This window comes from Schistocerca serialis, chromosome 9 (genome assembly GCF_023864345.2).
Source record: "Schistocerca serialis cubense isolate TAMUIC-IGC-003099 chromosome 9, iqSchSeri2.2, whole genome shotgun sequence".
NCBI lineage: Eukaryota > Metazoa > Arthropoda > Insecta > Orthoptera > Acrididae > Schistocerca > Schistocerca serialis.
The window spans coordinates 63,661,898-63,675,811 of NC_064646.1; the positions used below are offsets into that span (position 1 = coordinate 63,661,898).

Genomic DNA, 13,914 nt, shown 5'->3' on the forward strand with positions numbered 1-13,914 from the left:
TTTCAATAATATTCATCTTAAGTTTAGTTAATATCTGTACACAAACCTTAAATCAACTATATCACTTACTATCGAGTTTAAGCTCGTCATTTGTCAACACCAGTTTCAATGTGAACTACACTGAAAACTATGTAACTGCTTACAATAGAGACAAAAATAATAATTACATTCAAACTAAGGTAAAACTTGTATGTAACATGTGTCTCTTTGTACTTTGTCAGGAGGTTCTCTAAATGTAAATGTTAATAATAAATATGGAAACAGATTTTCCTGCATTTTTCAAAGACCTCATGTTTGCTTTTTGCTTTCTAGTTACAATTAATATACTGCAGACACACAGGTACTTTACGACAAGAGCTAAAAAAAATTTGCAACTAATCTTGTCACAAATCAAAGCTCTCTTGTTCTACACATACCTCATAAAATGTCACCTGGCATACATCAGAACGAAGGATTTTCTGGTATTCTGAAAATGAATGTAACTGCCTGCACAAAGCTGAGAGGAATCTTCTATGACAGCAGAATTGATGACTAACACAACTGAAACATTTTCTTTGGAGGTTTTTTTTTTTTTTTTACCTCTACGATCTTCACTTAAGTATACTGTACTTAGTGCCCACTTAGCTCTAGGCAACATTATTATTTCCCAACACAACTGCTTGTCCTATACTCATAGGATACTTCTTATGGTTTGGCAGTTCACCAGTTGGATCTGTATTTGCACAATGAACATAAAAATTTATTCCATATTGATTGATGGAATGTATCTGCTACTCTTTCACAAATTTTATAGACACTGTGCAGCCTACTGAATGATATGACCTACAACAAGTAAACTGTAAAAATTCTGTTAATGTAAAACATGTTCAAATAGTTGCCCAACATCCCTTGAGGGTTAAACTATGGTATTCATTCTGGTTTATTTGAAAGTACCCTGAAGTACAATTTTATTGCAAATTAGTAGCAAGATCAATAATAAGTGAATAAATCTGTCAACAAAGAAAATCAAGTAAAATGTAATTTTTTTTTCCTCACTTAATGGTTACATCACTAACAAACAATGGCAACATAAATGTAAGATGCAAGCTACACAGAGCACGTCCACTACATTCAAGACAACATTACTCATTTATTCCTGAACAATATCACACCTTTGCTTCTTTGGTACTTCTGAATAAAAAAGACTTTGGAAGTAAGGCACTAAGGATGCAGATAATTTAAATGCAACTAGAAAGCAACTAATGGCACACATCCACAGCACACAATCTGACACTGCCACCTCATACCACCAAACATTTGAATAGCACCCAAGTTTTAACACATATTGGGAAGCAAAAGTGTTCTCGATATTTGTGGCCACAACAATCTACCAGCGACACAAAATCAAGCAAGCAGTGCAACAAAGCAAGCAACCAGTGCATTTACAAGTGCGTGCTGACAATTACGGAATCACAGTGCGAGCCACATGCAGATGCCGGCTGTGCACCTACACACCTCTCTTTCTCGATCTCGAGCGACAGCTGTTCCACATCACCATCTGCCATCAAATCGTAGGCGTTCAGGTCATGCGGGGCAGTTGTCAGAACAGTGCCGACACCGACGGATGCAACTGCAGCGGCAGTGGCATCTGCGAGCTGGAGAGCTCGGAGATCGGCTTGCAGCTCTGATGGCAGGACTTGCCCCCCGGCTGGGTACAGAGGAGGAACGGCAGTGGGTGGGGGGAGCACTGCCAGGAGACCACCGCCACCATCCATTCCGACACCAGTCTGCGACGACAGCGGTTGCAGCTGCATTGCAATGATAGAATTTGATATTTTTGTTGTAAAGTACAATATGTCAACACAAATTATCAATTATTGATAATATAATGTAATTGGGAGGATAAAAATTCTACTCACCAAGTGGTGATAGGAGGAAACACATAGAAGGTATTAAGGAGTGGTTGTTATCCAAATACTGGTTTGATGCAGCTCTCCATGCTACTTTATCCTCTTCATCTTCAAATAACTAGAGCAACCTACATCCTTCTGAATCCGCTTAGTGTATTCATCTCTTGGTCGCCCTCTATAATTTTTACCCTCCATGCTTCCCTCCACAACTAAATTGGTGATCCATTGATGCCTCATAATGTGTCATGTCAACCGATCCCTCCTTCTAGTCAAGTAGTACCACAAAATCCTCTTCTCCTCAATTCTATTCAGTACCTCCTCATTAGTTACATGATCCACCCATCTAATCTTCAGTATTCTTCTGTAGCACCACATTTCGAAAGTTTATATTCTCTTCTTGTCTAAACCAGTTATCGTCCATGTTTCACTCCCATAAATGGCTACACTCCATGCAGATACTTTCAGAGAAAGACTTCCTGACACTTAAATCTATACTCGATGTTAATAAATTTCTCTTTGTTAGAAATGCTTTTCTTGTCATAGCGAATCTACATTTATATTCTCTTTACTTTGATCATCATCAGTTATTTTGCTGCCCAAATAGCAAAACTCATCTACAACTAAGTGTCTCATTTCCTAATCTAATTTACTCCAGCATCACCTGATTTAATTCGACTATATTACATTATCCCTGTTTTGCTTTTATTGATGTTCATCTCATATTCCCTTTTCAAGACACTGTCCATTTCACTCAATTGCTTTCCCAAGTCCTTTGCTGTCTCTGACTCCCTTCTCAACCACTGTTTCCCTTTAATGCCCCTTGACTCTTACAACTGCCTCTGTTTTCTGTACAAATTTTAAGTAGCCTTTTTCTCCCTGTATTTTACCCCTGCCCCCTTCAGAATTTGAAAAAAAGAGTATTGTAGTGATCATTGTCAAAAGCTTTCTTTAAGTCTACAAATGCTATAAATGTAGGTTTGGCATTCCTTAAACTACCTTCTATGAGAAGTCGAAGGGTCAATATTGCCTTGTGTGTTCCTACATTTCTATGGAAACCAAACTGATCTTCCCCGAGGTCGGCTTCTACCAGTTTCTCCATTTGTCCGTAAAGAATTTGTGTTAGTATTTTGCAACTGTGACTTGTTGAACCGATAGTTCGGTAATTTTCACACCTGTCAGCACCTGTTTTCTTTGGAATTGAAATTACTACAAGGTGTACAACTTCGTTTCCACCGTTTTTTCCCCAACATTTGAGGCTTTAATGAAACAAATTGGTAACACATGTATCATTCAATGTATTTTCCATTGCTGGCCTCTACTTTTTCCCATCTTTGGAGCAGTGTACAAATCCAACGCCGAAAAAATTGTTCATCTCTTGAAGTGATTCACGAATCGATCCAATTTGTGACTTTTTCATGAGATTGGAAGTGTTGGTCAGCCAGGCCATGTGCCACTGATCTAAAAAGGTAATAGTCAGAGGGAGCAATGTCTGGAGAATACGGTGGGTGGGGTAGGACTTCCCATTTTAATGTTTCCAAGTATGTTTTGACCTCTTTTGCAACGTGGGGTCGAGCGTTGTCGTGCTGCAAAATCACTTTATCGTGCCTCTCACTGTATTGCGGCCATTTGTCTTTTAATGCTCTGCTCAAATGCATTAATTGTGTTCAATAACGAGCACCTGTGATTGTTTCACGTGGTTTTAACACCTCATAGTATACGACACCAAGCTGGTCCCACCAAATGCAGAGCATGTTCTTGGAGACGTGAATATTTGGTTTGGCTGTCAATGTGGAAGCACGGCCGGGATGTCCCCACGATTTTTTGCATTAAGGGTTATCGTAATGAACCCATTTTGACCCCGGACACAATGCGACAGAAATCCCTTCCATTTTTGGCTCTGAAGCAACTGTTCACAAACACACAAATGCCATTCAACATCTCTTAGTTTCAGCTCATAAGGGACCCATGTTCCTTCTTTCTGAATCATGCCCATAGCCTTAAGATGTTTTGAAATGGCTTGCTGTGTCACTCCCACTAATCATGCCAATTCTTCTTGAGTTTGACATGAACCTTCACTCAGCAATGTCTCGAATTCTGGATCTTCAAAACATTCTCTCTTCCACCACTGTACCGGTCTAGGACGTTAAAATCACTGTTCTTGAAGCGTTGAAACCACTCACGACACGTTCTTTCATTAATAGCATCCTTACCATACATACCTGAGGGTATTCAATGAGACTCAGCCGCTGTTTTCTTCATATTGAAACAAAACAGAAATACCTTCCGCAAATGACGAGAATTAGGCTTGTAAACTGACATTTTCAATCAAGAACAACTTTATGATGCAGACACAAATCCTTTCTGCTTTCCCTTCTTTGCTTCGGACTGGTTTTCCATCTGAGCTCTTGATATTCATACGGGTGATTCTCTTTTCTCCAAAGGTCTCTCTAATTTTCCTATAGGCAGCATCTATACTACCCAGAGTGATATCTGCCTCTACAGCCTTACATTTGTCCTCTACCCATTCCTGCTTAGGCATTTTGCACTTCCTGTCGATCTCATTTTTTTAGACGTTCTGCTTCATTTACTGCATTTTTATATTTTCTCCTTTCATAGATTAAATTCAGTATCTATTTTGTTACTCAAGGGTTTCTACTAACTCTCGTCTTTTTACCTACTTGATCCTCTGCTCCCTTCACTATTTCATTTTTCAGCACTACCCATTTTCCTTCTACTGCACTCCTTTCCCCCATTCTTGTCAATCATTCCCCAATGCTTCCTCTGAAACACTTTACAACCTCTGTTTCTTTCAGTTTATCCAGATCCCGTCTCCTTAAATTCCTAACTTGTTGCAGTTTCTTCAGTTTTGATCTACATTTCATAACCAATAGATTGCGATCACAGTCCACATCTGCCCCTGTAAATATCTTACCATTTAAAACATGGTTCCTAAATCTCTGTTCTTACCATTATACAATCAATCTGAAACCTTCCAGTGTCTCCAGGTCTTTTCCATGTATGCAACCTTCTTTCCATGTTTCTTAAACCAAGTATTTAGCTGTGATTAAATTATGCTCTGTGCAAAATTCTACCAGGGGGCTTCCTCTTTCATTCCTTTCCCTCAGTCTGTATTCACTTACTACTTTTCTTTCTCTTCCTTTTCCTACTATTGAATTCCAGTCCCCCATGACTATTAAATTTTCATCTCCCTGAACTAGCTAAATAATTTCTTTTATCTCACCATACATTTCCTCAATCTCCTCCTCATCTGCAGAGCTAGCTGGCACACAAACTTGTACTACTATGGCTACAATAATGCATTCACTAGGCTGTTCGTAGTAGCTTATCCATGTTCCTATTTTTTTTTATTCATTATTAAACATATTCCTCCATTAGCCCTATTTGATTTCGTATTTATAAGCCTGTATTCACCTGACTAGAAGTTCTGTTCCTTCTGCCATCGAACTTCACTTATTCCCTCTATATCTAACTTTAACCTATCCATCTCACTTTTAAATTTTCTAATCTATCTGCCCAATTATGGGATCTGACATTCCACACACTGATCTGTAGAACACCAGTTTTGTTTCTCCTGATAACAATTTTCTCCTGAGAAGTCCCCGCCCAGAGATCCTGAATGGGGGACTATTTTATCTCCGGAATATTTTACCCTAGACAACGCCATCATCATTTAACCATACAGTTAAGCTGCATGCCCTCGGGAGAAATTATGACTGTAGTTTCCCCTTGCTTTCAGCTGTTTACAGTACTAGTACAGCAATGCTGTTTTAGTTAATGTTACAAGACCAGTTCAATCAATCATCCAGACTGTTGCCGTTGCCCCTCTTCAGGAACCACATGTCTGTCTGGCCTCTGAAGAGATACCCTCCCTTGTGGTTGCACCTATGATACGGCTATCTGTATTGCTGAGGCACGCAAGCCTCTCTACAAATGGCAAGGTCCATGGTTCGCGGTGGGGTGAAGGGTAGAGTTTGGAAAAGTGCCCCGGAACCCCGTGTAGGGGAGACTTACGGGATGGTAAGGAGTTTTGGACAACTCTTCCCAACTGTACTCCTTTTCCTAAACCTCACCAGTCCTTCCCAGCCCTTTTTCTTCACCCCTTTTTCTTTACCCGCCAACCATTCTGCCAGAAGAAAGAGCAACTGGCTCTGAAAGCTCGCAAACTTTCACACTTTTTGTATGTATGTTCTTCTGCCACCACTTGGTAAGTAGATTTATTATCTATCCAATTACATTAGAAGTACAATATGTGGTGTACATGGAAACACAACATACGGAATCCCCACGTGGCCAGTTACGAAAGGTTGGACTACCACATCTATAGCTACTTTATTAGTTTCTCGGTGAGCATGCCCTTCAGTATTTTGTCATAACACATACAAACTTTTTTCGACCCTCATGACAGCCATTACTGTTTTTACCACTTCTACGATAACAGTTTCTGGAATCTGTACTTAATTTATGACCTCTTATAACATGTGTATTATAAGGAACATAATAAAATATGAAGAAAACTTGGTTAAATGTTACCACAGCATTGACAGACAGTTGTAAATAGTGAAGCAGAATATATTATTGATGACTGTCTGTTATTTGTATATGTTATCTTTATTAAACTTATGGAAAAACACTATGAACTTGTCCACCAACATAATATTTGTGTAGACACTGTCAGCGAAGTACACTGAAAACAAAGTTAGTGACAAAGAAGAAATGAACTTAAACTTCCTGTATGATGTGCAGTTTTTCACGTATCTTCTTGTTTATTATGTCATATCTCCTGAACTATGAGAATTCTTCTCTGTGTGCAAACGAAGGATACACATTTTAATTTAACTCCCTCTCACTTTCTATTAAATCTGTCATTTGTGTCTATAAAATTTATACTGCCTAGCTATACAAAGGCACAGGATTATGTGACACCATGGCTAAAATGTTAGTTTAAAAAAAAAAAAAAATTATTTTCAGATAAATCCTGTATTTGTCAGAGACTATGATGCAATTGATCCAGGTTCCGTCCCAGGTGTTCTCTTGCCCACCTAAATTATGCCCATGCTGCTAGGGGTTTGTACTGTTGTCTCAACGGATACCTAGGGGCCAAATTGATTGCAACGAGACAATCATGTATTGTATCAATTTACACAGTCTTCCCAGTTGCCTGCAACATGGCCTCATGCAGTTCTGCCATATCCTGCTCTGGTTGCCTACGAGCCACAATTTACAGGCAGCGGTTGCCGGCTGGTGTTGCTGACAATGAGACAGGTTTTCAATGTTTTATGATTCAGGGGAGCAGCTGAACATTTGTATGATGTCATTATGATGCACGAGAATTCAACACGCAACTTCGCACACCAACAACCATTCTTCACAATAGAGTCACAATATGTGGACAGTTGTAATGTCAGAACTTACTCAACTGGTACCACTATCAGCAGTTCACCTTATTTTGTGCATCTCTTTTTCTGCAGTTTACTACTGATTTTATGCATGTGCTGCTTGAGAGACAAATCACATACATCAGAGAAGGACGAGAAAGTCCCGACTCTTTAAAGAATCACATTCCAAAGTATAAAATGGTTAAAATGTCTGATTACTTTACAAATCAGTTGCTGTGCTAAATATTTGACGTTAAGCATGTAAGTGAGGAAAAAATTATAAAATGTTTGAAATTATGCTTAAAGTTTGTTGGAAGTCACTAAGTGCTACCATTCTCAAATAATGGATATAAAGTATAGGCATCTGTGTGCCATCATTTATGCTGCATCAAGACAAACACAGTTTCCACTTGAAATACTTGTGTTAAAAGTATAATGGAAGATTATATCTCTTAATGAGCAGATTATAACTGCATTTTAATTTTTTAAATTTGGTAAATAATTGTATGAAGTAATGAAAAATTTTTGTTGTCCCTGGATGTCATAAGATAGGCCACCTAGAACTGATATGGGATTCCAGGATAGTTGCTTAGTGATATAGATTATTGGGGATAAGATAATAACCTTAAAGGTAATAGGGAATGCACTACTAGGGCCATATACTGACACTTTTTTGTCTATTTTCTTGCTCCCTTGTATTAGAACATATGGAAGCAGACAATGGGGCAAGGCAGCAGTGCTGCAAGGGACTAATCAATACGTTTTACTGATCACAGATGTCAGGCAGTAACATTGATATGCAGCTACACTATTTTAAAAAAAGATAAGAGATTTCAAGTAAAACACCAGCAATATCAGTGATTGATTAGTTATCATTGTCTGTATAGAAGCATCTGAGGAAAACAGTTTCATAATCCAGGGCATATTGTAACTTAGTCCTCTTTTTCTTATTGACTTGCTATTAGGCAAGATGTACCAGGTAAAACAACATAGTTAAGAAAAAACTTCAAGCACTATTTAAAAACTAACTGCCAATTTTTTAAATTTTTTATTTTTGATTTTATGAGAGATTATTCCTGTTGCAGTTTGTTACTTGTGCATTAACTCAACTGTACATAATGGCTATATGCATACAGTATAACACTGCTTTTACATTCCCAGAATTAATGTTTTCCCACTGTTTACGGCTATTTTTATTGCTAGCATCAAATTTCCTATGTCCACAATGATGACTTGTAACCAATTTAGTGTTAATATTTTTATAACTTTCCTGCAATTTATGATTTATGAAAAAACATCTCTGGAGAAAAAAAACTGATGTAAGTGATGCAAAATGGCGCTGGCATGGCGATTGGCCATCAAGTAGTGCTTACAAACATTACATGGTTAAATTTCTTGACACCAGGGCGCTCTACTTAGAGGATCTGAACTGTAAATGGGTAAAAGTTTGAACATTTCCTGCTGCTGCCAAGCTATACTTGGCACGGTGGCTGATGGGAGTAATTAGGTTTGTTTGAATAAAGATATCATGACCAATCACAACAAGACACCTTTGTTGAACCACATTTAGCGTGTTTAATTGATTGGCCACTTGCAGCGCTAGTTAACACCTTCACTGACTTTCCTTTACTAAAATGTTTTTGGTTTACACACAGCACCAATTACGTATTTTTCCATGCTTAGCACCATGGGTTTCGAGTATTTATTTTTATTACCAAGAACAACATTTCCTTATGTATTTTTTGTGACGTTTCACAAGCAAACAATGTGAGTGATAGTTTGCATATAAATGGTTTCTACATAGCTAAAGAGGAACAGTACCTGATAACCCCCAAAAGACAACTACAATGCAAGATATGCAGAACAACACATATGCAAACACCACACAAAATACTTACGCAAATACTTGCACTTGACAACGAGAAAAAACTAGAAATGTGTTGTGCTAAGCATGAAAAATATGTGACTGGTGCAGTGTCTCATTATTTAAATAATAAATGACAGTTGCAGGCTTTCCAAAAATATTGATAATGATGTATGAAATTAAGTCAAACATTTCTACTTCCCAGACAGTTACCAGATCCAGTTACACCAGCAGCTTCTATTAGATAATAAATAAGTTCCTGACAAGTATTTTGACGACTATTATATACATATATCATATACGAAGTGCGAAAATGCAAAGGGGGTCCGACATTTAATTTTTACTGCACAAAATGTTACTACCCTTTACATTTGTAGCATTTTACACCATTTTTTAAAAGTCTGTGTAAAAGTGTAATAGTGGGTTTTCACTGTATGTTCCTTTTTGATGGCAGGAGGGAAGATCTAAATTTTTTCCCCTCTGAAACTACCATAGCCAAAACGCAAATGGTAATTTATGAACATGCAAGTGATAAGTTATAACAAAAGTCTGGTCTGCTGGAGTGGAATTTTCTATTAATTTTATTGGTATTCCTACAAGCAGATTTGGTGGAACTTCACATCAAGACGAGGAGTAAGCAGAGAATAATTTCAACCATCAGTACATTAGTCACCATAGCAACAAAGATCAACAAAGATTTTTTGTTATTCATTTCATTGCTCTTAGATGCATGACCCTTGAACCTCAAATCATTCTACAAACACATTATGTTAAGTACCATGTAAGGTTTTTTTTAAACAACCTATGTTTGAAATGACCCTCTATGACCTTATGACAGTTTAACAGATATTATCGCAATTATTACAAGTTGTCACTGACAGACCCTATTACACTGTGTGTAGTCAACAGAAACAAAGAATCCGACACAATGCACTCAACTGAACTGAACAGCAGTGCAAACACAAGTTTATTTTTACTTCCACCACAAAGGAGGCTGTGCATAGCATTTTTCTGTCATCAAAAGCAAAGTGAGAAAGAAGGTTCCAAATGAAAAGACACAAACTATGTAAGTCATGAGGGTGGTGCATTTTTTTTCCCCCCAGTTTATCAAATGTGGGTTGTTAGTTGATAGCTCTTGCTATCAGCATCCAACTAAATCTCAAAATAATGCATTATTTCAATGAGAATCTTAAATATACTGCAAGTGGATTTACTTCTTTTCCTTCAGTGTTTGTCCCCCTGTTGTAGAGACAAAGGGGTATCCTGGCTGGAATGACTAAAACCAAATAAAAATTATTTTAAACTACAAAGTCAAGTGTGTTGTAAAACAAGTGTGTTGTACCACTTATTGACGTCACCTATCTGTAAAACTCTGCATTCATATACAATCAATGTTTGTAGCTTAGCAATGGACTATTATTTGACAAAAGCTGAATGTCTGTCTGAAACAACAGATGTTAACAAACACAGTACTTGTAGAACCATATTTCCCAAAGTAGAAGTTACTATGTTGTTGTATGCTCTTCCCTTATTTGTTGTCAAAGAGGTGTTTAAAACATGGGTGAATGGAACAGTACGCACTCTTTATGTGTGTGTGTGTGTGTGTGTGTGTGTGTGTGTGTGTGTGTGTGTGTGTGTGTGTGTGTTTATAAATCTAATGGACATCCAACATCGAGGTTATCTGTGCCTTGACATTTATTAAAGCAAATGAATGTGGATAAGAACTAAAATTGTCGTACATGCATGCACTCGAAATGACCACAAAATCTCCCTATCGCACAGGCACTCTCACATGCAGTAAAACCAATGAGGGAAGATAGCTAATCATGAAAGTAAAACAGAGGGAAAACAAAACACAGAAGAGCTAAAAGAACAACACAGGGAAATGTGATTGGCTGACCACTTGGGTGAGCCAGCCACTCTGTTGACACATTGAAAACATCTCCCCAAAATCTGGTCAAAAACGTGGGGTAATTCACAAAACTTTAAAACATGAACCACATTCGTTTGATCATTACATAAAATAGACTGCAGATCCGCTGCCAAATACTCTTGAAAAAGGCAACATATGGTTTGTGTATCCACTCTGCAGTAATCCAATACTGAGAGTCAGTCATAATGTCACCTATATCTTTAACACGAGCTGATCCATTTGGCTATGTTTTAATCACTTAACTGAAGTGTCAAATAATTCCACATTTATGACTCTTGTCATAAACTGTGTCTATTCAGTGACTTGTGCTTTTGTAATCTTTACATATGTTAACCTTCAAACATTGATGTTAATACATGCAGTACTTACAAAATCATATTTCCCAAAGTAGAAGTTACCATTTTCTTGCATGCTATTTGTTATTCATTGTCAAAGAAGTGTTTAAAACATTGCTGAATGAAATAGTAAGCACACTTGACAAAGGCAAAATGTGAGCAAACAACAACATTTTTATGTATCAACTCTGTGTTAATTCAATACTGAGAACCACAGTGACAACACCATCTATATCTTTACCACAAACTGTTCCAGTCTGCTATGTTTTAATCACTTAACTGAAGTGTCAAATAATTCCATACTTATGACACTTATGAACCTGTCTATTCAGTGACTTGTGCTTCTGTAATCTTTACATACATTAGGCTTCAAATATTGGTTGTACAGAAATGCAAAGTTTTACAGATAAATGGTATACTGTAAAAGGCAGGCTTTAAGTAGGGCTTTTTTCTAAAATTTTAAAGCGTGCAAATGTAAATTATTTTAAGAAAATTTTATATTTTACTACATACAAACAAGATCACGTCAGTCAATTGTGAGAGTAAATAATACTGATAATGTATTATTTGCCAACAGCATTTGGTGGCTTACAAATTATGAATATGGATGAAGATACTCGTGTGTTTTCTGTGTGATGCATGTGAGAAAATTTCTTGGGCACCAAGCCTTTTCACTAATTAGACTGAGCTTTTACACTCAATAACAGGAAAGTTTACACTTTCTGAATTTAATGTTAGATGTAATTCATTAGAGCCAAAAGGCCATCATATTTTTAAAGAAAGAAAGAAACTGCAATCAAATATAAAGGAAAAAAGTGAAGATGGTGAAAAGCAGTTACAAAAATAGTTTAAAAAATTCAGTCTGTTACACAGGAAAACTTGAACAGTTATATCGTCCGAGTATAATGTTAGTATGTTTGAGAGATGAATGACTAGTCTATTATGAATGGTGAGCGGGGAAAAAAAATCAGTAACAGGAAACAATGAACATTCAACAGAACTGAATATGTAACAATAAAAAGTTCTACTGTGTTAATAAATAAACAAGAAAACAAAGTAATTATATCCTTATATTACAACAAAAAATAAAACTACAAAGGAAAAAGCTATACCCAAATTACTTTAAAAAATTCAGCATATAAACATGATCATGGTACATTGAAGTAGTTTTGTGATGGCTAGGTATTGTTACTAAATATTTTGTGGCAAACGCCTCTAATAAAGTGCCATAATAAATTGTCATAATTGTTCATTACTATGAAAAAGAAAAAATGATGCCCAAGAATGAGCTATCTAAACTGTTACTCACAGCTATATTTGTATAGGCACTGCGTGACAGGAACTCTAGTAATTTTTCCTTGGCTTGCTTCTCAGCAAGACGAGCTTTGATAAGCTCGTCCTTTAATCTCTCTGCTTCTGCTGCCCGTCTCTCTGATTCATCAACTAACCTTGCAGTCAACATTTCAGCTTCCCTAGTCTTTCGTTCCAAATGAACTTTCTCCTCTTCTGTCTGTAATGAAGTTCAGAACAGAATTATTACTATGTGACCTGCCACAGCCAAGGCTGTTGTGAATTATTTGGTCTCAAGTATAAAAACAGTGCACTGAGAGATTAAATAAGAAGAAGGCTGAAATTTCTGGAAGAACTTGGTATGTGAGAACAATCAACGAGAAAGGTCAACTAGAAAATATGAAGAAAGAAATGAAGAGATATAACATGAGTGTTTTAGAACTTTGTGAAGTGTGATGGGAAGGAGATGGAGAGTAAGTTTCTGGAGAGTATAAGATGATTTACAAGAAGAATCTGAATAAGAACATAATCCAGATAATGCCTGTCAGTAACACAGTGAGACTAATGAAGGTACTGAATTACCCTGTTGGCACCTGATTTGTTCAAGTGTAGACACCTATATCGGAAGCAATTGAGGTAGAGGTTCAGACAGAAGAAGTGTTTGAAGAAAATGGGATATGTCAAATAGGAACAGTGACGATGGGGCACTGGAACAGTGTGGTGGTGCGCTGTACGCATGAAATGTTGTTGGAGATTATGGACTAGGACAATGGAATGAAGGAGGAGATAATCTGGTAGAATTTCGTTAGAGCCTTGGCTTTGTAATTACCAACACCTGATTCAGGAATCATATGCAAATACATGGAAAAGCCCAAGTCATAAAGCCAGGTATCAGATAGATTACATTTTAACCAATCAAAGATTTAGAAATAGCATCAGAATGTCTAAGACTTTCCCTGGAGCCGATGCCAATAAGATCACGACTTGCTTGTAGCAGATATAAGAGCTGGGCTGAAATGTATTAAAAACAAACAACCTTTAAAGAAGTGGAATCGCTATACATGGAATGAGCCATATAATTGGATCCGTGAATCAAATCACTATGCAACAGCTCTTGGTGGCCAGGCGACACAGACTGGGGCAGTTTGCAAATTCCGTGTATAGCGATTTTATGACTATGATGTCATATGGCATCAATGTAATGCCA

General features: G+C 37.2%; 1 protein-coding gene across 1 annotated transcript in view; it reads right to left on the reverse strand.

The window, feature by feature from the left end:
• LOC126418501 (merlin) overlaps positions 1-13,914 on the reverse strand; it is a 176,364-nt gene that overhangs the window by 64,940 nt on the left and 97,510 nt on the right. Inside the window, exons 9-10 of the mRNA XM_050085289.1 lie at positions 12,727-12,927; positions 1,495-1,787 (exon numbers count right to left, since the gene is read on the reverse strand). Coding sequence (XP_049941246.1) covers positions 1,495-1,787; positions 12,727-12,927 — 494 coding nt within the window. The remainder of the gene's footprint in view (positions 1-1,494; positions 1,788-12,726; positions 12,928-13,914) is intronic.